Genomic DNA, 23621 nt, shown 5'->3' with positions numbered 1-23621 from the left:
CAACTGACACTTGGGAGACCTCAGGAGTATAGCGTGTGGCCATTGATGTAGCAAATGCTTTTCTTCTGTTAGCCGAGAAAACAAGAGCACGTATTGTTAGAACTAAGTTCAGGGTCACAAACAAAGAAACCACCATGCCAACTGAAGTATCTGGACGAGGTAAACTTGACCCTTGATCAAGAGGATGTGCTCTGAAGAGCAATCATCCCAACGCAGGAAGTACATTTGGTTTTTATTTTAACTCAACTGTGTCTTTTCCCCCATTGACTGGGGTCTGACCTCACAATCTTATTAGGTTGGTTAGTCTGAAAAGAACAGTGCACAGGAAATGGAAAAAGGAGGAAGGGAGTCACTGCTTAAAGGAAAAAGGGTCACTGTTCCAGGCCATCGAATTCCTAGACTAGAGCATGGTGCCTTTGTGTAAACAAAGGTATTACTGGGTGGGGAGGACTGCAACATTTTCCTAAGTCTTGCAAAGAAGGGGAGATAAAAAGATTTGAATTCCTGATCCTAAACACAAGTTTACAGTATCTGATAGAGAAAGTCATAGTTTATATTTCATACACATTTTTATATCACTACTCCAAAGGTACAATCTAAATAAAAAATGTCTTATCAAAGCAAAGGGGCCACAGTAAGAAGGATGCAGGAAAACAAGACACAGGAAGTAGTCTTGTGGGGGCTGGGGATTTAGCTCAGTGGTAGAGCGCTTGCCTAGGAAGCGCAAGGCCCTGGGTTCGGTCCCCAGCTCCGGAAAAAAAAAAGAACAAAAAAAAAAAAAAAAAAAAAAAAAGAAAGTAGTCTTGTGGACACACTGAAATATAACAATCTCACCCTACCAAATGACAACAGAATTTACATGTTGACTTTTGTCGATCAGTTCACATACATTAGTACTAAGCCTAAGAGAATAAATACTTCTTTTAAAAAAAAAAAAAGCAAGTTCACAGATGCTTTCTTCATTGGAATCCCTTGAGTATAATGGAATGTGTTACTGACCGTAAGTATTCAATATCATTCCCTAAGGAATGAGTACATTCTTCGGTTTTGAGCAAACGGGAGTAGACTATTAAAATGTGTCTCTTCTAGGGAGTCAGCCTGCATCAAGACAGAAGGTCAGCTCGGGTTCCCAGACAGAGTTAGGAACATGAACCATCAGTAATCATTTTATTGCCAATGGCTTATATAGTGCTTAGCACAAAGCAGGTATTTATAATCAATCATCGGTCAGTTACTTGGACCATATTTTCCCATATAATTACACAGTAAATTACATTCTCCATAGCCAAGACCTAAGTAAAGTTGTTCTTGGAGATCTTTCATTTGAGGGGATGAGGTGGGGCTGTGGAGGGGAGTCCACTTATAGCCTGTTAACGAGTATTGACCATGACATTTAATGCCAAGTAAAGACACTTCAGATGGCCGAACTGTGACAAAGACAGCTAAAACCTGATGTCCAGCAGAGTAAGAAGTATGTATGCAAACAAAGCTGGCCTCACTCTTGTACCCCTGCTTCCTGAGTGCTGTAATTGCAGTCCTGCATTACCAAAGTCTACATTCAACAAAACCAACAGCATTTTTTAAAAGTCTAATTTAGCGAAGACGCACCCAACCAACATTTTGCATTGCCAAAGGAAAACCCGTAGGTTAATTCTTTTTACAAGAGTACTCCATCTGGAACCTACCTACCTATAACACAGCATCCTGCGTTCCCACAGAGAGGAGCAGGTTGCCCAGAGGCTTCCTCTGGCCCAAAGGTCAGTGAAGTCATTCATTCCAAAAGCAGAAATCCCGGCCTGGGATTTCATCCTGCTTGCAGGATGTTTTGACAAGTTGTTTGTAAGGGAGGGTGAAACAGTGATACCCACCACCACCACCACCCCCGTCTCTAAACAAACAAACAAACAAATAAGCAAGCTCGTGCTATTTCACACTCTTATTCCCAGCTCTCAGGGAGCAGAGGCAGGAGGATACTTGGGAGTTCCGGACCAGACAGTGCTATACAGACCCTATCTTTAAATTAATTAAAATTAAGCTTAAAAAAGAAAAAAAAAAAAGAGGGACTTTGGGAACTTGGGGAAGACAATTAACGGGAATGAAGTTAGAGCAACCGGGCAGGTAGGTAGGTCAAGAGGCTCCACAGGAAAGGTACCTCGGAGCCCACCCCACGAGACCACACCCACTTCTGGGAAACTCCCATTGCTCCCGTGGGCGGGGCAGAGGGAGGGGCTGGCGACAGCGCGCGAGAGCTCGACTGCAGCTCTCGCGATATTTCTAGCCGAGGTTCCACGCGGAGTCTGGGGGCTTAAAACAAGGACTGGGAGGGCCAGCCTGCGGGAGGGAGACGTTTTTTAGCCTGTCCTACGGAAGCCTGCGAGGGAGGGTGGTATCCACTCCCCCAATCCAGTGTCCTGATGCCCAGCGCCAACGCCAGCCGTAAGGGTCAGGAGAAGCCGCGGGAGATCGTGGACGCGGCGGAAGTGGGTTTCCTCCTTCCCCGGGTCGGGGAGCGCGCTGAGGGAGGGAGTGGGGCGATCGGGGCGCTGCTTCGGGAGCTCCTGTCGGCACTTTGCGCAGGCCACGGCGTGAGGTGTCGCCGCAAGCCAATACTCCCAAGGATCTCAGGGCCATGTGTGGGCGCGCGGCCCGAACTACTTGGGACTGCTACTCTTGGAACCGTGGCCTAGAAGAAACGCGCTCCCGGGAGGGTAGAGGGATCGGGGAAACGTGTGGCGCTCACTGACCCGGAAGTAGCTGCAGCTAGGGTCACACGAGCCTTTCTAGGTTAGCACGTCTTGCACGTAACACACCACCCCAGTCCCCGGAAATTTTTGATAAAGCACTAGTCGATATCCTCTTAACCCTCATAATGTTCTGGCAAGTAATGACAACCCTTTGCAACACTGGCTGCCCGTGTATTTAATGACTTTTCCTTGTGACAGCTGCGAACACGTGTTATCTCGGTTTCCTTTCTCAGTGACCCTGTGGGGTAGGTAATGTAGTTCCCAGAGATAACCCTCAGTGATCCCTTTAGCACTTTCCAGAAGTCAAAGTTTGAAATCCTCCAAATTAGGTAGTAATACTTAGGCCTTATTCTGTGCCTGGCCCCTAAGTTTTTGATGGAAGAACTCAGCATTTGGTAACTGTAGCATAACTCAGAATAATAAGTTAATATTTAGTTCTGCCGAAGTGTGAATTACTAAATAGAAACGGTAACACTTTTTTCTTTTTTTCCCCCTTTTGGTTCACACCTATTTGTGGCACATGTCACTATGTGACTGTCTTTCTACTGTGGCCCCTTTACTCTATGCAAAAGTATTTTATTAATATTCAGAAGTGATTGCTTGGTAAAAGCCCCGTAACATGTTTTATTTCGGCGTGCTTGAAAAAGTTTCTCGTATTGAAGAGAGAATTTCGATAAGAGAATGTAGAAAGACAGAAACTGTTCCATACGTCTTTCAAAACTACCTTGCAAAAACCTAAGAAATTATTTTTGTGTGTTGGTATGTCTAGTCGTATAAATTATCAACACATCCTTGTAAGTAGAATAGGTATAAGGTACAGTATACGGTAGACATAATAGAGTTCTGTAAATACATGGAAGGGACTTAAGATCACTGTCGAGGTAAAGAAAGATAAAATGAAAGACTGCCTAACTAATAAGTGTAGTTCATAGCCTGCACTTCAGCTGCCGTTCCTAACTTACTACGTGAAATTTGATAATATTGCCATTCTCTAACTCATGTAATCTGTTATTATGAGGCTGGGTTCTAGAAATAGGAAGCAGGTGAATTTTCTGATCATGTTTTACAAAAGGAAAGTTGTAGTCAGCGTGTATCAAGCAGCTCCAATTTCTAAGAACTGAACATCTGGTGCTCAGAAACCTTACCCAAAGCATTGGTTCTCTTTGAACATCTCTTCCTGTAATAGGAAGTTAATAAAACTGTAGGACTTCATCTTACTCCCTTCACTGGGGAAATTTATATCTTCTTTGAAGTAGATTAATCTCCCTTTGGAATAAGGTAGTTAAGATGCATTTTATGCATGTGTAAATTATACCTGGGAGTACTATTATGCATGATACATCTATGCATATATGTATATATAATAAATATATAACCATAAACTGGGTGCTTTTCTGTTTGCAGTAAGCGCATACATAAGTGAATACATTTACATATTTTAAAATGGCTGAGTTTAATATATTTTTGGAAATTAATACAAATTTGTAGTTCTAGGTGCTTTTATTTATGTATTTAAATTAAAAGTCATATTACAAAAAATCTTTTTTTTTCTAGGATTATGCTAAAGAGAGATATGGGGTATCCTCTATGATACAATCACAAGAAAAACCAGGTTAGTATTTTCTTTTTAATTCTAGGACAACATGAAGTTTAAAATAGGATTGACTAAAAGTATAACTACAAAGGAATAACTTTGAAAAGTTTAAATGTCATTCATTGATGACATTTAAAAGTTTAAATGACATTCATTCTTTACACTCTGAAAACATTTTTAGCCAGCGGGTCTTAATCTGGAAAAGAATTTTTCTTTTTGGAGACACAGTCTTGTAAATTATAATTACCCAGGTTGGTCCTAAACTCTCTGTGGCTGAGAATGACCTATAGTTTCTGAACTTGCCCTGTATACCTCTGAGTGCTAATTTAACCAGCATGCCCCACCACTCCAACCAGATCTACTTTTTAAATTTATGGTTTGTTTGTTGAAATAGGGTCTCTGTAGCCCTGGCTGTCCTGGAATTTGCTTTGTAGACCAAGCTGGTCTCAAACTCAAAGATATCCACCTGTCTCTGCCTCTTGAGTGCTGGGATTAAAGTCAAGTGCCACTACTTCTCTGCCATATCTCTCTTTTACACCCTTAGGCTGCTCTGTCTTCTCTCCTGCACAGTGTGTGCGTCCGGATTTGCACAGTGGACGCAGCAGAAGTCCGCTTAGTACATAGTCTACTGACAGTATTCCTCTTTCGTTTCCTTTGCCTTTGGCCTTGAGAACCACATTTCGCTACAGTAGCATCTTTGCCTTATGAGACTAACTAGTGTATTTAGATAAAGTAGAGGCCTGGGAAAGGGTCATAATTCCCAAAGCTGTCTTAACCAACAGGTTGAGAGCCTGCTGGATTAGAGACTAGAGAGGCTATACCATCTCAGCCTGAGGTAGGAAATTTCAAGAGGCTTTCCCCAGCATTTATATATTAGTTTTAGTAAATGCTTCACTGGGTTACTAGTTCCAAGGAATGAGATACCACGATTATCCGGGCCTGTCAGAGATCCTTGTAGCTTGCCTATTTACATCTGGTGGCTGTTTTTACAGCATGGACACAAATCATCCTGTTAGCTTTGGCCCAGGCAGGTGAGGTACCTGTATTTGGCCATTTAAAATGTTCATCAAATTTGCAGTGTGAAATGTTTATGACCACAGTATAGACTAAATTAGAGAAAGAATACTTGGGAGCCTTTCATTGTAGTCTTAGGCAAGAAGATAGTAGAAAATTATAATTAGGGAGTGCAGTTCATAAAGGAGGCATATTGTGATAACAAGTTTTTAAACTAGCTACCAGACCATTATCACTGTAAATCTGAACTTTAAAATTGCTTTGCTGTGTGTTACAGATAGAGTGTTGGTTCGAGTTAAGGATCTGACAGTACAAAAAGCTGATGAGGTTGTTTGGGTCCGTGCAAGAGTTCATACAAGCAGAGCAAAAGGTAAGTTTGGCTTAACGGTTACAGCTCTTTGGATGCGTATACAGTTTGCTTTAAATCTTCATGGGTGTAAGTGTTTTCCTGGTGTGTCTTCATACAGGTGTGTGTATGCATGGTGCAGCGCCTGCAGAGTCCAGGAGAGGGCTGTGGCTCGAAGCCCTGGGCTTAAAGGTCAAGGCACTGTGAGCTGCCTAACCGAATTTGGGTTTGGGGAATGGAGCATGGGTCCTGAGTAAAAGCAGTGCATTTTCCTAACTTCTGTCTCTCTATCCCCACATCCTATATTTATAGTTGTAATTATTTAGATAAGAGAATATCAAAAGAAACATCAGGAGAAACATCATTTGTATCTTCCCGCTTTTCTAATTTAATCATGCCTATACATACATGAAGAGGACAGAACAGACTTTTCTAATTCACTTCTATGTAGTTTTTGTGTATGAGTGTGCTCTATTTCCATGTATATCTGAATTACAGAATAGGACATTAGATCCTAGATGGTTGGGAGCCTCCATGTGGTTATTGGGAATTGAACTCAGCACCTCTGGAAGAGCAGCTAGTGCTCTTAACTACTGTGCCATCTCTCCAGCCCCAAGCTAAGTCATTTTTGTCTCTTCAGAAGAACTTATTTAGTGCGTTTTTTAAAGCATTTTATTACAGATGAATATATGCATATAATTTTTAAAATTCTGCCATTTTATACTCATGCTTTCCAATACCATTAATTATTATTAAGAGTTTGTCTATTCTAATATCAAATTCTTAAGCAAATGAATACTGTTGTCAGACTTTGAGTAGTGTAGTGATAGTTTTAAATTGGTGACAGTTTGAACCAAGCAACAGATAATCATATGTAGTTGACTGCCTCTCTCTCTCAGTTGACTGGGAACCTGACGCTTGCTTTTTCTCTTTTTTAACTATTAAAGATTTTCTTTATGGTATGTATTCTTGTGGATATGTGCATATGAGCACTGGAACCTAGGTGTGAGCCATTGTCTTTAGCTCAGGCACTTTTTGTTGTTTGGTTTGTTTGTTTGTTTTTGGAGACAGGGTCTTTCTGTGTAGTCCTGGCTGTTGGAAACTCTATGTAGATCAGACTGGTCTTGAACTCACAGAAATCAACCTGCCTTTGCTAGGATTAAAGATGTGTACCACTATGCTTCGATCCTTTTCTTTTAAGATTGTTTTATTTATTGAGTGTCTGACATGGGTGGTAGAAGCTGAACTCCATTCTTCTGAGAGAACAAGTGCTCTGAGCCTGCTGAGCCGTCTGTCCAGCCTCATACTTTATTCAAATAAAGGAAGAAGAGTGAATCCATGTGACCAAGGCTTCCCTTAAGACCTGTTATTCCCCTCCCCTCTTTAAAAAGAAATCTCATCCATGACTCTTCGGTTTTGTTTTCTTTTGTTTGCTTAGTTGTTTGTTTTGGTTTTTGTGGTATAAGTTTATATTATTTTTTTTTCTTTTTTTCGGAGCTGGGGACCGAACCCAGGACCTTGCGCTTGCTAGGCAAGCACTCTACCACTGAGCTAAATCCCCAACCCCAGTTTATATTATTTTTAATTATCTGGTTTTGGGTAAAGGTACTCTTTGAGCCCAGAGGCATAAGACTCCTAGCACCTGATTACACATAGTTGTGAATTATCCAATATGGGTGCTGGGAGTAGAGCTCTCTTAATATATATACTCTTAACCACTGAGCATTTCTCTATCTTCTCTATTCAGCTTTTAAATTCATCAGTGAAGCTGAGATCTATGGTCCCAGTAAAATAGAAATTCCAGCCTGGGTAGACTTCCTTGAGGGAAAAAAAGTTTAAAATGACATTTTGAAGTTGTTTTAGGATAAACCTGATTTTTTTGTTTATTTTATACTGTATAACAGCATTTATATCATTTACAACATTTTGTTTTAACTTTTATTTTATTGGCATTGGTGCAAGGGTATCAAATACCTTACAAACTATATTACAGACGGTTGTGAGCTGGATATTCAACCCAGATCCTTTGGAAGAACAGGAAGTGCTCCTCAACACTGAGCCATCGCTCCAGCGACAGCCATGGTGCTTTGTCCTAGAAATAGAAAACTGCCTAAGACAGTTTGAGGGAGGCATCCTGTGCCTGACACTTAGATTTCTCTTAAATAATCAGTGTCTTTTGGGAGCACTATTTTCACTCTCTCTAGGCTATTTCTGGCCAAGTCCCTTTCACTTAAAATATTTTTTAATGGATTTTTTTTTTAATTTACATTGGGGAATTGAGTGCATTGATGTTAAGAGATATTAAGGAACAGTGATTGTTGTTTCCTATTATTTTTGTTGTTTGAGGTCGAATTATGTTTGTGTGGCTCTCTTCTTTTGGGTTGGTTGCAAAGAAATTACTTTCTTGCTTTTTCTAGGGTATAGTTTCCCTCCTTGTGTTGGAGTTTTCCATCTATTATCCTTTGTAGGGCTGGATTAGTGGAAAGATATTGTGTAAATGTGTTTTGTCTTGGAATATCAGAAAATTGGACATAGTACTACCTGAGGACCCAGCTATACCACTCCTGGGCATATAACCAAAAGATGCTCCAACATACAACAAAGACACATGCTCCACTATGTTCATAGCAGCCTTATTTATAATAGCCAGAAGCTGGAAAGAACCCAGATGCCCTTCAACAGAGGAATGGATACAGAAAATGTGGTATATCTACACAATGGAATATTACTCAGCTATCAAAAACAATGACTTTATGAAATTCATAGGCAAATGGATGGAACTGGAAAATATCCTGAGTGAGGTACCCCAATCACAGAAAAACACACACAGTATGCACTCACTGATAAGTGGATATTAGCCCAAAAGCTCAAACCACACAAGATAACAATTCACAGACCATATGAAGCTCAAAAAGAGAATGACCAAAGTGTGGATGCTTCAGTCCTTCTTAAAGGGGAAAACAAAAATATTCATAGGAGAGGATATGGAGACAACATTTGGAGCATAGACTGAGGGAATGGCCATTCAGAGACTGCCCTACCTGGGGATCCACCCTATATACATACAGCCACCAAACCCAGACAATATTGCTGATGCCAAAAAGTGCATGCTTACAAGAGCCTGATATAGTTGTCTCCTGAGAGGCTGTACCAGAGCATGACAAATACAGAGGCGATTGCTAGTAGCCAACCATTGAACTGAAAACAGGGTCCCCATTGGAGGAGTTAGAGAAAGGATTGAAGGAGCTAAAGGGACTTACAACGCCATAAGAATAATAATACCAACCAACCAGAGCTCCCAGGGACTAAACCACCATCCAGAGAGTACACATGGACTCCATGGCTCCAGCTGCATATGTAGCAGAGGATGGCTTTGTTGGGCACCATTGGGAAGAGAAGCCTTTGGTCCTGCCAAGGCTGGACCCCTCAGTGTAAAGGAATGTCAGGGTGAGGAGGCGGAGGGAAACACCCTCATAGAAGAAGGAGCAGATGGGATAGGGTGTTTATGGGTGGGAAACTGGGAAAGGGAAAAACATTTGAAATGTAAAATGGAATATCCTGGTTTCTCCATCTATGTTAATTGAGAGTTTTGCTGGATATAGTTGCCTGGGATGGCATTTGTGTTCTCTTAGGGTCTGAATGACATCTGTCCAATATCTTTGGCTTTCACAGTCTGTGGTGAGAAGTCCAGTGTAATTCTTATAGGTCTGCCTTTATGTGTTACTTAACCTTTTTTCCCTTACTGCTTTTAATGTTCTTTCTTTGTTTTGTGCGTTTGGTGTTTTGACTATTATGTGACGGGAAGAATTTCTTTTTGGTCCTATCTATTTGGAGTTCTGTAGACTTCTTGTATGCCTATGGGTATCTCTTTCTTTAGGTTCTATGGTATCTTCTGCCCCTGAGATTCTCTCTTCTCTCTGTTGGTGATGCTTGCATCTATGACTCCTGATCTCTCCCCTAGGTTTTCACTCTCCAGGGTTGTCGTCTCCCTTTGTGATTTCTTTATTGTTTCTATTCCCATATTTAGATCCTGGATGGTTTTGTTCAATTCCTTCACCTGTTCGTTGTGTTTTCCTGTAATTCTTTAAGGGATTTTTGTGTTTCTTCTTTAACTTGTTTACCTGTGTTCTCCGGTATTTCTTTTTTTTTTTTTTTTAAAGATTTATTTATTTATTGTATATGAGTACACTGTAGCTGTTCAGACACACCAGAAGAGGGCATCAGATCTCATCACAGATGGTTGTGAGCCACCATGTGGTTGCTGGGATTTGAACTCAGGACCTCTGGAAGAGCAGTCAGTGCTCTTAACCACTGAGCCATCTCTCCAGCCCCCTCTCCGGTATTTTTTTTTTTTTTTTTTCCGGGGCTGGGGATTGAACCCAGGACCTTGCGCTTCCTAGGCAAGCGCTCTACCACTGAGCCAAATCCCCAACCCTCCGGTATTTCTTTAAGGGAGTTATATATGTCCTTCTTAAAGTCCTCTATCATCATCATAAGATGTGATTTTAAATCCAAATTTTGCTTTTCTGGTGTGTTTGGATATCCAGTATTTGCTTTGGTGGGAGAACTGGGCTCTGATGATGCCAAGTAGTCTTGGTTTCTGTTGCTTAGGTTCCTACGCTTGCCTATCACTGTCTGGTTATCTCTGGTGTTAGGTAGTCTTGCTGTCTCTAACAGTGGCTTGACCTTCCTGTAAGCCTGTGTGTCAGTACTCCTGAAGACCTGGCTTTCTCTCAGTGGGATCTGGGTACAGAGAGCTGTGGGACTGGGTCAGCTCTGGGGGCAGACAGAAACTGTAAGGGTCCTGTCCCAGACTGCTCCTGGGTTCATGTGTCTTGAAGGCTGTAGGCAGGTCCCTCTGAGCAGAAGTGGTGGTCCTACCTCTGTTCTCAAGGTGTGTCAGCACTCCTGGCAACTGACTTTAGCTGTGGGAGTAGGCAGAGACCAGAAGGACCCTCTCCCTGACTTCTCCTAGGTGTCTGTGTCCAGGAGGCTCTAAGCGGGTTTCTCTTGGGCCAGGGATATGAGCAGAAGTGCCAGTCTCCCCTGAACTCTCAGGATTGTCTGCACTTCTGTGAGTCCAGCTCTCTTCCCCGTGGGATTTGGGTACAGAGAGCTGTGGGACCAGGTCAGTTCCGGGCATAAGCGGAAACCAGAAGGTAGAGTATTTTTTTTTTAGAGATTTATGTCTCTGTGTTTGTGTGTGTTTCTCTTCACTCCTGAGAGGCCAAAAGAAGGCGTCAGGTGTTCTCTGTCATTGCTATTTTGAGGTAGGATCGCTCACACTTTTTCAGCTGGACTAGAAGCAACCAAGCCTTAGTAATCCTGTCTATAGTATTCTTAATTTGTTTTCTTCATTATAAAACTAATACCTTATTTAACATATTCAAATAATATGGAATTAAGTCAGTAATAAATAGAAAATTAGCCATAAGTTTTTCAGACTGATTTCATGAGCCTGAGTATGAAGACTATGTTTGAGTCAACAATTTTATAACCCATACTTTTTATCTTTCCATGTCTGTGCATATAGGTATTCCCAGACTGATTTACTATGTATTGTTTATGGTGCTGGGGCTCAAACCCAGGCCTGTGCTAGTACACACACAACCATTGCTGTTACTGTTTAACTTTATACAGAAGGATCGTGTATGCTGCTTCTGGCTCTCCATGTGCAAGGCAGTGCCTTATAGAACATTGAACTAAGCAGTGCATGTCTCTCAATGTCACAGGCAGGGCCAAAGAAAAACAGTTGCAGGTGTTAGCACATGGCAAGACCTTGGCCTCATAAGTACTGATGGGAGTAGTTTGAGTAGACAGTTCTGGGCCAAGGCACCAGAACGGCTTTTCTGCCCTGGGTTTTGAATCCTTCTGAGCAGACTATCTGTAAAGCTGTAGTATTTAGAAACACTCTCACAGAGACAGCTTGGTACGGTGGCACCGAAGTTGACTGTAGGTCAGTTGTGTGAATGAAGCCTACAAACACGAAATGAGGGGTAACAGTTTTCGTTTTCTTCCATGAATATTAATGTAATGAATGTCTTTGTCATTATGACTTTTTCCATACTTAATTCCCTTTACATACATCCTAAGAAACATATTTTTTTTAACTGGGTGGTGGTAACACAGGACTTTAGTCCCAGCACTGTAGGCGGAGACAGATGAACCTCTGTGAGTTCAAGGCCAACCTGTCTACAGTGTGAGTTCCAGGACAGCCAGAGCTACACAAAACACTTGAAAACAAAAAGAGAAAAAGAAAGTGGTCTAAAATATAATTAATTATATCCTGCTCATTGCCAAATTGCCCTTCAATTAGCATTGGCTGAGTTTACTTTTAGCCAGTTAAGGTGGGATGCTTTTTACTTAACTCTTTGAGCATTGAATATTCTTTTTTTTTTTAAATTTACTCATTTGAGAAGTTAATAATGTATCACCATTATTTGCTTCAACTTCTGTTGCTGTCATAGCACTAACATCTCATGCCTTACAATTAACTTTGGTTGTTGCTTTGTTTTTCTTTTGAAACAGGCTTTCTCTGTGTAGCCCTGGCTGTCCTGGAACTCACTCTGTGTAGACCAGGCTGGACTCAAAGAGCCTGCCTCTACCTCCCAAGTGCTGGGAAAGGTTTGACTCACTATGCCCAGATGATAATTTTTTTTTTCTTTCATGTTACCCGTTTTGAATCATTGCCTGTTTTTGTCTTTGTGAGGGGCGATTCACTGTTCTTATAAATCTTTAAGAACTTTATACACTAGTCCTATTAATTGTTGTTCAGGTCCCTTAGAAGTAACTGGTTATGTCTGGTTTTGAGATGCCTCGTGGGTGATGGGGCTCAAACTTGAATTCTCTGGAAAAGCAGCTTGTGGTCTTAACTGCTGAACCCTGTCTCTCCAGCCCCTGTTGTACCATTTTCAAAGAAAAGTTCTTCCTTTGTTGTATGAGTTAGTCCTCAGTTTCATTGTTTACCGGTTTTCTTCTTGGACCAGGAAGTGTTGTACAGGCTCTCCCAATGAGGTGTTTTGCCCTCTTTGTTCGGGTTTGTTTGTTTTAGTTGTTTGGAGGCTTTTTGTTTGATTGTTTTTTTTCATTTGTTTTTGGATATACTGTCTGTCCCATGTAGCCCATAGAGGCCTCAACCTCAGCTGTCTGACTGGATAATCTTGTTCACCTCTGAGTTCCAGCGTTACAGGCGTCTACTTCATGTTTTCTCCGTCTGGTAGATATCGTTCAGTCTCTGAAGCCAGGTGCTTAGGTCTTGGGCTTCACAGACGTGACAATTTAGGATCAGAGCAGAGTGAGCTCAGGGGACTCTGACCATTCAGCCCTCCTTCCTAGTCTCTGGCCTTTTCTGTTTCATTTTTGTTTTTGTTTTTACTTTGCCCCTTCATAGTCTTTCCAGTAGTAGATGTATCAGATCTTGGGATGCTTATTTCCTTCTGTGTTTAAGTCCTAGACGTTCCCACATTTTCTTTACTCTGTGTGTTGAATCCCACACCCAAGGGTACATCTAGAATGTGTTTTCCTTTTTAGCCCTGACTTTTCCTTTTGTGCCTTGTCTATGATCGTGGGGTTTTTTTTGTTTGTTTTTGTTTTTTTGGGTTTTTTTGGCCTAGAAGACTACTCAGTGTGTACAGTGCTTACTGCCTAAGCATAGGGTCCTGAGTTCCGATCTTTAGAACCTATCCTTAAAAGCTAGCCATTGTGGCATGCACCTTTCACCCAACACTGAGATGGATGGTGGAGGACAAGTGGATTCCTAGCCAGCCAGTATAGTCAAAGCGACAAGCTTCAGGTTCAGAAACTGAACAATTCAAGGAGGGCCAGCAAGATGGCTTAGTGCATGAGAGCCTTACTAGCCTTATGACCTGAGTCACATCCTGAGAGTACATATGACAGAAGGAGAGAACAAACTCCTGCAGATTGTCCTCTGACTTCCATGTGACACACACACAGGGTGGGTGGGCGTGGGTGTGGGCTGCTATTGAGGAGAGACATCCTGATATAACCTCTGGCCTTCACGTGGCTATATAGGCAAGCACACCCACCCATACATATGTGCATACTCTATATACATATTTTTTTAAACTTTTTAATTAGGAAAGATTTTTATTATAGAAAGAGGGTGTATGTGTGGTGGTTTGTTGTTCGTTTTGTTTCTGAAAGTTTCATTATGTATTCCTGGCTGTGAAAAATCACTAAATAGAAAAGGTAAAACATGACCTCATAAGTGTTGACCTGACTCTGCCTCTAGGGTATATATTCCAGCACTCTCGGCCTATAGCAAGTTCTAAAAATAGAAAAATAGAAGAGCAATATTCCTTGTTATTTTGTCAGTTGTTACCAGCCACATTTTGATGATTTTTCCCCCTTACCATCAATTTTAACATATTTTTTATGTAATTTAAAAAAATATTTTATGTTTATGAGTGTTTACATATATGTATGTGCACCACATGAGAATAGCGTTTAGGCCATCAGAAAAGTTGTTGGATCTCATCTGGAGTTGGAGTTAGCATTATGAGTTGACGTGTAGGTGCTGGGAACTTAACCTGGGTCCTTAGCAAGAACAGCAAGTGCACTTACCTGCTGAGCCGTCTCTCCCTCACCCCTTAGCATACTGAACAAAAACAAATGGAACTGCCTGTGCAATTTGATCAGTTTCTCATGTAAATGTTTACTGAATAGTTATCCTTATCCTCAGCCTTTTGCATAAATTGTACATAGTTATTCACCTACAAAATAGGAATGATAAGCAATCCTCAAATAAGCTGCCAATATATCATCCTCGCAATTATAAATCTTTATAAGAAGAGTAAACCTTTGAGAAGTATGCTAGTCTGTATTTTGCAAATGAATAGCAGAGACCTACAATGGCTTAATAGTTTTCTTGTGAGACCACTTTGTAGAAGTGATAGGATGTTTTCTCTGACATTCAGAGTTCAAAGTCTTGCTGGGATGCTGGTGGCCCATATCTTTAATCCCAAACCTGTCCCTACCCACAAAGCAAGTTCCTGGATAGCCAGGGATACACAGAAATCCTGACTTGAAAAAAAAAAAATCTATCCAATCAATCAAACAGACAAAAAACAGGTTTCAAAGTTTTTACTCTATCAAACCATTCCGTCGAGTGTTAATTCCTAGTGCTAACCCTTTTGTAAACTCCTTAGAAGTCTCCATTCACTAGGAGTCTTTTGTGCTGTTTTAGAGTTGTATTGTATTGCTGGGAAGCTTTATAATGGAGGGAAGATTGGGCTGCTTCTGTATGAACTACTACAGCAGCTAAAATACTGGTTCCTCTCAGCCTGCACTGGGTTTATAATAAGCACACCACCTTCCATTTCTCTATACATTGTGTTCTAAGTGGGACAGGATCCACATTTTGACGATTTTTCCCCCTTACCATCAATTTTAACATATTTTTTATGTAATTTAAAAAAATATTTTATGTTTATGAGTGTTTACATATATGTATGTGCACCACATGAGAATAGCGTTTAGGCCATCAGAAAAGTTGTTGGATCTCATCTGGAGTTGGAGTTAGCATTATGAATAGTAATATTCTTAGATAATGTCATTTTGATTATGTGCAAGTTTTGGGGGTAATTTTTTTATCATCCAGTACCTTCAATGCCTTTGAATTTGTTTAGTTTTAACTCTTATCTGAATCATATTGTAAAACAAGAGGGAAAAGTTAGTGTCTTTTTTTTTTTTTCATGATAAAAATCTGTCGATTATGTGACTACCAAGTCAATAAATTCTATCTCTGTTGACATTCTACTTGCAACCTGCCTTTTTTAAATCTTAAAATTTTTTATTTATTTTCATATTGTAGCTATAAATCAGGCTGGTCTCAAACTGAAAGAGCTCTGCCTGCCTCTGCCTCCAAAGTGCTGGGATCAAAGGTGTGGGCCAAAATGCCTGGCTAACCTTATTTAAATTCATGATTGCACTCTGGTCACATTTAAAATTCTATGTGTTGACAGTAGTAACTGTTTGCTTCCAGATTTTGGTTTGTTTTTTTGTTTGTTTGCTTGTTTTTGCAAGGTTAATTCTTAATATAAAAGAATAATAAAAAGTCATAATTTGTGATGTTTCATAAGATAATCTGATGAGACACATGGTCTTAGAAAGATTAATTCGGGCTGGAGCTATGGCTCGTGGTTAAGAGCACCTGACTACTCTTCCAGAGGTCCTGAGTTTAAATCCCAGCAACCACATAGTGGCTCAAAACCATATGTAATGGGATCTGATGCCCTCTTCTGGTGTGTCTGAAGACAGCTACAGTGTACTTATATATAATAAATGAATAAATCTTTTTAAAAAAAGATTAATTCATTTTTATGAGGAAATAGTTTTCTAGAACTCGATCAGAGACTTAAAATGATCTGCTTTGGAAGAAGAGGGATGGACAATACAGAATGCATAAGTAATGTTTTTCAGGCTAAGAACAGGAAATGACAACTCTTATGAAAGGATAGGAAGCAAAAGGCCAGCATGCGTGAAAATACATGTGAAAGTACAATTAGTTACAAGACTTATTAAAAAGTGGCATTTTAAATAAGAAATACCCAAGTTAATAAAGATGGAGGGAAAGAAAAAAAAGGGGGGAAAAGTGGCATTTTACTGACAAAAGTAATATTGCTAAGTTTTAAAACGCGGGACTGCTGCAAAGGACAAGTGAGTGGGAAATGGAATGCCAGAGACAGGAGCTAGCTTGCTAATCTGTGTGCTCTTTGAAATGTCTTTTGGCAGAAGGACCCCCGTAGATGGACCACCCCAAAGACACTGCACTCTAACTAGTAAACACTTGATTAGCACTTTGTGATTGCATGACTGACGTCTCCATGGTAGTTAGTGCAGTCTCCTTGCCTGTAGAACATAGAGACATTTGGTTGAATGGTGAAAGTCATCTGAAATAACTTGCAATTTGTTTAATGGTACAGAGTAATCTTCTAGATTTATGTATCTCTATGTTCTCAAAAGAATCTGTCCAAATGTACTTTTTGATATTCATAGAAACTAGTGTTTCCGTAACTGTCAGTTGAGTGTGGGTATGCTGGCTTTGAAAGCGATAGATGAGCATAGGCATATACTTTATGGATGAGTATATAAATTTTGTAACCTAGTCTTAAAGTGGAAAAGCATTTTCCTTTGTAAAACCTGAAATAATATGTTCTTAGTGTGCCGTGTTCTTTCTGTCTCCTGCAGGGAAGCAGTGCTTCTTAGTCCTGAGGCAGCAGCAGTTTAATGTCCAGGCTCTTGTGGCGGTGGGAGACCATGCAAGCAAGCAGATGGTGAAATTTGCTGCCAAGTAAGTAAGCAATTATATCCTGTTGTCAGAATAAACAATGGTGGGAACCAAGACTCCCAGGGGTTTGGACCATTTTCATACATTAACATCAATGCTTCGTTTGTTTAAAAATGTAGTTATTTAAATTGTCAGTTCAGTGTTGCTTGAATACATTAAACTCACAAAGGAGAAAATATGGAGCACAGGCTTGTGATTCACTGGGAACTGCTGAAGCTGCAGTCTTCACAGACAAGTCACATTCCTTCCAAGTAGAGCCACAAAAGCCTGGCACCCTGAACAGGCACAGCAACTTGATTTTGCTGTGTTTGTTGAGTTTTGTTTCCTCCCTTCCCCCACCCCTTTGAGATACATAATGAGCAACAAGTTTTCTAACTAATAAAAGTATGTAAAATAAGACAGTGTGCTTTTGCAGATGATTTCCTCCTGAAGGAAGTCAGACATGTATTAATAATGTTACAGCTTTTAACTTTGACACCAAAGAGTCTGGGGGAAAAAAGAGATAAAACTTGTTTTTTCCTAGCTGTAAAGGAATTACTGCTTGGCTCAGAGCTCTACAGAAGAACATTGTTTTGTTTGGGTTGCAAGAAGCAGGATATTGAGATAGGAAAGAAGGGAGGTTAGGTACTCTGACTCCATGGGCATTCACCCACTCACAAATACAAGAAATTAATTTTCTTTTAAACAGAAATACAGATAATTCTATATTCATGGTTATGAAGTAGAACTCAACAAAGATCTAGATGGCATTCATACTTAACAGTTGAGCTGTAAGAGTTTGTTGCTCTTTTGGTTTTGTTTGTTTGTTTGGTTGGTTGGTTGGTTGGTTGGTTGGTTGGTTGGTTGGTTGGTGTTTTGAGACAGAGTTTCTGTCTGTCACAGCTTGCTTCTGCTTCCCAAGTGCTAGAATGAAAGGCATGTGCTGAAAGGATTTTAAAGCATGTACCTATTTATTTAGTGCATTAAAATTAGACTCTATACAGTTAGCAATGTGTGGGAGAAAGTATAAGCTATTGCAAATTATAAAACCTTCAGTTATATACAAATGATGTAGCCAATTTTATACAGTAGCTTTAGTACATGCTTAGATTGTAATTGTGTAACTCTTGGCACTGATATACTAAAGAATTAAGCGAGAGTAATTAATAGTAGGTATATTGATGGCTTTTGTTACCTTGTAAAAAATGAAGATTCTTGTGACTAAGACTCATGGTGATAATTGGTAGCTGTTTGGGTTGCTTAATAAGACAATTTTCTTGAAAACATTGGTGCAATCTCCAGATGAATTAAAGCACTGGTTTGCGGTCTCTGTCTGTCTTAACAAAGGAAACACGGGATTGAAACACCGAATTTACATAGGAGCAGAGGATAAGGGAATTCTGGGTGAGGAACAGGACGATGGGGAGGAGTGAGGGAAGGGTTCTGGGAGAAGACCAGGAGGATGGGGAACAGTGGGGTTTACACAGTAAAGGGAAATAGTTAGAATTCATTGATACAAAAAACAATTCCAAAGGAGGAATTAAGTTTTCTAACTGTAATACTAATGTTTGTTTCTTTTATAAAGAAGAAGGGCCTTCCCAAGAAATCACCTCATATTTAAAAGCATGCTGTAAAAACAATAGAAGAAAAGGAGTTATAACTGAGTTTGTTTGCAATGACAGTTACTTTTTCTGAATAGTCTCAGTAATAAAAAATTTAATAGTTACAAATGTGGACCTTGATGCTACCAAATAGACCTAATAAACCCACATACTTTTGATAAGGCTTGGCCTTTTCCTCACCAGCATGGCCTTCAGCAGTGTATTTTATAATTTCCCTCACTCCCATTGTAAGGAATGAAGTGCAGAATCCCCCAGTGAAAACAGCTGTGTGGTAATGTTGGGGAAAATGCAACTCAAGATTTAGAAGTCCAAGTAACTGCCTTCTGCCAGGCTTCTGTGAAGCACAAGGATCTACTGGCTGGTCCTGTTGCTCGCCATTCTGCCTTGCAGGTATTTATCACACAGCTGTACAAGCCAAAACTCCCTAAATTGCTCTCTGCTCTCCCTAGAGAAAGTGCTCTCAGGGCACAGACATGAGCAGCATCCTATTAAATTACATTTTTCTAAAGTGGGACTTAAGACATTGTCAGTTCTGTTGTGTGACATGTACATCCCTAAAAAAATCACTGTGCAGCCTGGAATTGGGCAATAAGATCACGGTTTATGGGGGAGTGAGGTTAATGACATAATGCTGAGAGACTTAATGGCTCAGTTTTTAAATTGCATTTTTATTTATATTTTAAGTGTCATCCCCCCCCCCCTTTTTTTTTGGTTTCCCCATCAGAAACCTACTATCCCCCCCCACCCCCCATACACACACACACATACACACTCCCTGCTTCTGTGAGGGTACTCCCTCACCCACCCACCCACTCCCTCCCACTTCTTTGCCCTCACATTCCCCTACACTGGGACATTGAGCCTTGACAGGACCAATTAATGGCTCAATTTTAAAGGGCAAGAATTTGACTTTTTAAGTGTAGGTGAACAACTTTACAAATGTTGGGTGGTTAGTAAATACATAGTAAGTGTGGTACTTTACTTTGAGGAAAATATCTGTGATTTGCTTGTGAACGAAGTGTAGCTTTTGTTGTGAAATAGTTGTAGGAGCTGCCTGGAATTGGAGGGAAGGTAGGACATCAAGTGCAGATGGGTAGAACTAGTAACTCAGTTCACAGGATGTTTCTTCATGCTTGAAGTCACCCACATTACCACTGTGATTGGGAGCCTCATGTTTCTCATTGGCAATGCCTGACATAGACAGATAGTGTTGGCATTGCTCTTAAATAAGTGTTACATCTTCTTGAAAAAGGTCTTGCCTGTTTGCTAACTACTCCTGTGTGGGAATGAGAAAAATAACAGGAGTGGAAGATGGCTTCAGAGTTTTGGAACTCAGTAGAAATAACCCCACTGTTTTCTTAGGCCCTTCCCTCACTGCTCCCCATCATACTGTACTTCACCCAGAACTCCCTTATCCTCTGCTTTCTCTTCCCCTTGCCTGGCGATGTGTGTAAGCTCCTCATTCTACAGACTCCTGGTGCTTTTCTCACACCGAGACTGAGGCCATTGTGTGAATCATGACCTGATCTGCCATTCAGCTGGGCCCGTCCATATATTCTACCTGACAATTGGGATCAAAATTTAAGACTTACAGCCTTTAGATACTTTTGTTAATTAGCAGAATTCTTGAGGATCTTTGCTTTTTAATCCTTTCATTTATAAGAAGAATTACACAAGAAAAATTTGAAAAACAAATAAGTTCTATAAAATATGCAGTGGCTTCCTATTAAGATGAAAACAGCACATGACCAGCTTCTAAACCAGTTCTGGGTGTTGTGCTTAAATCAAATGAAAAGCTTACTTATGTTTTTAGCTGACGTTAAGATTCTGAGGACCAATGAAGCATGAAGTGATTGGAAGGAATATTTTGTAGCACATTGTTTGGGGGAAGCCAGCTGCTTTTAGGGAGTGGGCCGGCTAACTGTGCTGCCAAGATCTGGTTTAGAAAATAATACCCACAGAAATATGTGTGTGAGGAAAAGGCTGCTTTTAATCCGCACTTAGTGTTTATTCTCTCCTGGGTCCATCTATACATATGAAATGCTGTGACTGATTGTACTGTGGAGGGAGCCTCAGGACACTGTTGGCTCTCTAGGTGTTTCCATTTTGAAGATTGCAACCCACGGACACTGGACGATAGAACATGAACTCTTACATAGCAAAGTGGGGGAAAGAATGGTATTTATATGTTAATTCCATACAGCCCTATGTTTAACCCTATTCCCATTGGCCTTTACCAGGTGGAGAAAAGCCAGGACTCCACTATTAAAAATACCAAATCAGATAGTTCCAGCTGGGGTTTCCTAATCACTTAAAAGGCAGAAATCAAGGTCACTTTTAATATCTTAAGTAGGTAATGATCTTAGCATTTACTTTAGATATTAAATATGAGGCCTTATTGACTAAACTGTATTACTAATTTTAAGCTTTTGAATTTTTTTCCTTGAAAGGAAACAGTGGAGTTTAATGTGGAGGAAAATGTGTCCTGGGATTATCCAGTTTATCAATATTCTCACCCAAAAGTTGGCTCACTAATTAGATTCAGTGCCATAGGATGGTTGAGCAGATCATTTTAATCAATCTGTTGGATCAATTTTCTTGTGACTGAATGAGCAGAAAAATGAAGCAACTGAATGAATTACACAGGGAAGTTGACACATCTGACTCCATAGGGATTTTAAGGCCAGAATCTTAATTGTGTGTCTGAAATGGTGGACAGTCTTTCTGAAAATGAAATTTCTCGGAAAGCAGAAGGCTGTGCCTTTGACCTCACTTTACATTGTCACTTGATTCTTTAAAGAGTTATACAAGAAGTCAGACTTTATTTTTCTTTTGAAAAACATTTTTAATTCAGTGTCATTTGTGTGAGTTACAGTTAAGTCTTATAATGGCAGGGGCGGTTTTTTGTTTGTTTGTTTGTTTTGGTAACGTGCTCTGAAAGCCTTTCAGTATCACATACGTGTTAATAGAGGACAGCAGTTAATATAAATGCAAGGTTTTGAGGTTTTAGCAGATTTTATAGCAGCAGCCTTAAAGAACTGTAACTGATATGAATAGTAGTTTGGATGCTTGTTTTGTAAGGGATAGCCTCTCACCTAGGAACCCTGGCTGGCCTAGAACTTTGTGTAGACAAGTTTGACTTGGAACTCAGAGCTCTTCCGGCCTCTGCTTCAGTAGTTTTTAAAGTTAAGAATTACCTATTACTCTTCATGCTCACTGTCCCAAACATCAGGCTGTTTTGATTCTGAAAACAAAGCTTATTCTGTACCTACATATGTGTCCACATTAGTCATGTGGTTGAATGATGTGATGGTTGGCGAGTCGCAGCACAATCTTCATTCTCTACTGAGTCACCTAGCTACGTGCTAGTTTCCTTTACTTTCTTTCTTTTGAGATATTTCACCTAAAATAGATATTTCCCTGATTGGTAGGTGTAAAATTTCTGTTTACTACATTAACTATTAGAGCTGTGAAATAGAAAAAATAGTACTCAGAAGTCTCACTGACTTAGAAAACTTAATAGCACCTGCATTGGTCCAGGCACCTGGCCAAACTAGGGTAACAAAGGGAAAGAGATTAAAAAATAGGGAGACATGTTAGTTCTCTGGTAAGAGCAAATACTTGCCTCGAGTTGAGACTCAAAGAAGCCAAGTATCTACTTGGATAAGTTGGTGGCTTAGGCCAAGGCCTTGCAGTGTTATTCGTTGCCACTCCTTGAACCTACATGCTTTGACTCTTTGCCGGGACAAGGTGCTGTCTGCTAGGGAAGAGATGACTGTGTGTGTGTATGCAACTGCCCCCACCCCCGAAATTTTGAATAAAGGTATGCTTTAAAAATTAGACTAGGAGGCCTGGAGAGATAGTTCAGCAATTAAGAGAACCAATTATTATTACACAAAACTGGGTTTGATTCCCACCTGCATAACATCTCATAACTGTTTGTAACTGCAGTTGCAGGGGATTTGACATCCTCTTCTGACCTCCAAAACACACTCCGTGCACACATGGTGTGCAGACAAAATACCCATATACATAGCAATAAATATATAAGTAATATGGTTTTAAGATTTATTTGTTTAATGTGAGTACACTGTAGCTGTCTTCAGACACACCAGAAGAGGTCATCTGATCCCATTACAAATAGTTGTGAGCCACCTTGTGGTTGCTGGGAATTGAACTCAGGACCTCTGGAAGAGCAGCCAGTGCTCTTAACTTCTAAGCCATCTCTCCAGCCCTATAAGTAATTTTTTTAAAACTTCAGTCTAGGGTTGGGAATGTTTCTCAGTGGCTAGAGCACTTGCCATACCATTCAAGCCTATGGACCTGAATTTGAGTCATCGGTGTAAAAACTGGACAAAGAATCCTACAGGTCTGTTATCCCAGCACTCCTCCAGACACACAGAAGAGTAAAGACAGGAGAGTCCCTGGAAGCTCTGGCTGGCTAGCCTGACATACAACGTAGGAAAATGATAACAAGACCCTGTCCCAAACCAACTAGAAGTAAGGACTGACACTCTTATTCTCTGACCTTAGGAGCTCCATACACACGTAAGATTAAGTCTAAAATCTGGTGTCAGGAATTCTCAGCTAGTTTATGGCTTTAAATCACCTAGCTTAAATATAACTAATAACTTATTATTTCATACAAAGATTCTGCTGAGCTCTGTGAAAGTTGGCAACATCAGGGCATCAAGCTATATCAGCACTATTGAAGAAGGTAATAAGATTCGTGGACTTTGGAAAACTCTTAGCAGATGGCCCATTACTTGAGTGTCACAAAAGCTTTGCTTTAGAGAAACATAGCCCATAGGGTCTTAAAAATGAGAGTAGATTGTTTGCAAATATGATGAAGATAATATTTATATTTAAATTTAGTGCTAATTTTTGAGTCAGTAACAAATAACATTTGATTTATTTGGGCCAGCTGCACGGTGGTCGCTAATCATTTAACCTCTTAGGATCTTTTTTTTCTATCTTTAAATGATAAACCCTATTGTATGGGCACTTGTAAAGT

General features: G+C 40.2%; 1 protein-coding gene across 1 annotated transcript in view; it reads left to right on the top strand.

Annotated features, from left to right (window-relative positions):
• The first annotated feature begins 2289 nt into the window (after positions 1 to 2289).
• The window catches only part of Dars1 (aspartyl-tRNA synthetase 1), a 55117-nt gene continuing 33785 nt past the window's right edge, over positions 2290 to 23621 (top strand). The window contains exons 1-4 of the mRNA NM_053799.3: positions 2290 to 2480; positions 4299 to 4356; positions 5630 to 5722; positions 16907 to 17009. Of these exons, the coding sequence (NP_446251.1) occupies positions 2415 to 2480; positions 4299 to 4356; positions 5630 to 5722; positions 16907 to 17009 (320 nt within the window). The 5' untranslated portion in view covers positions 2290 to 2414. The remainder of the gene's footprint in view (positions 2481 to 4298; positions 4357 to 5629; positions 5723 to 16906; positions 17010 to 23621) is intronic.

Source organism: Rattus norvegicus, chromosome 13 (assembly GCF_036323735.1).
Source record: "Rattus norvegicus strain BN/NHsdMcwi chromosome 13, GRCr8, whole genome shotgun sequence".
Taxonomy (NCBI): Eukaryota; Metazoa; Chordata; class Mammalia; order Rodentia; family Muridae; genus Rattus; species Rattus norvegicus.
The sequence above is the reverse complement of the archived record's forward strand: the minus strand, read 5'-3'. Positions and strand labels throughout refer to the sequence as shown.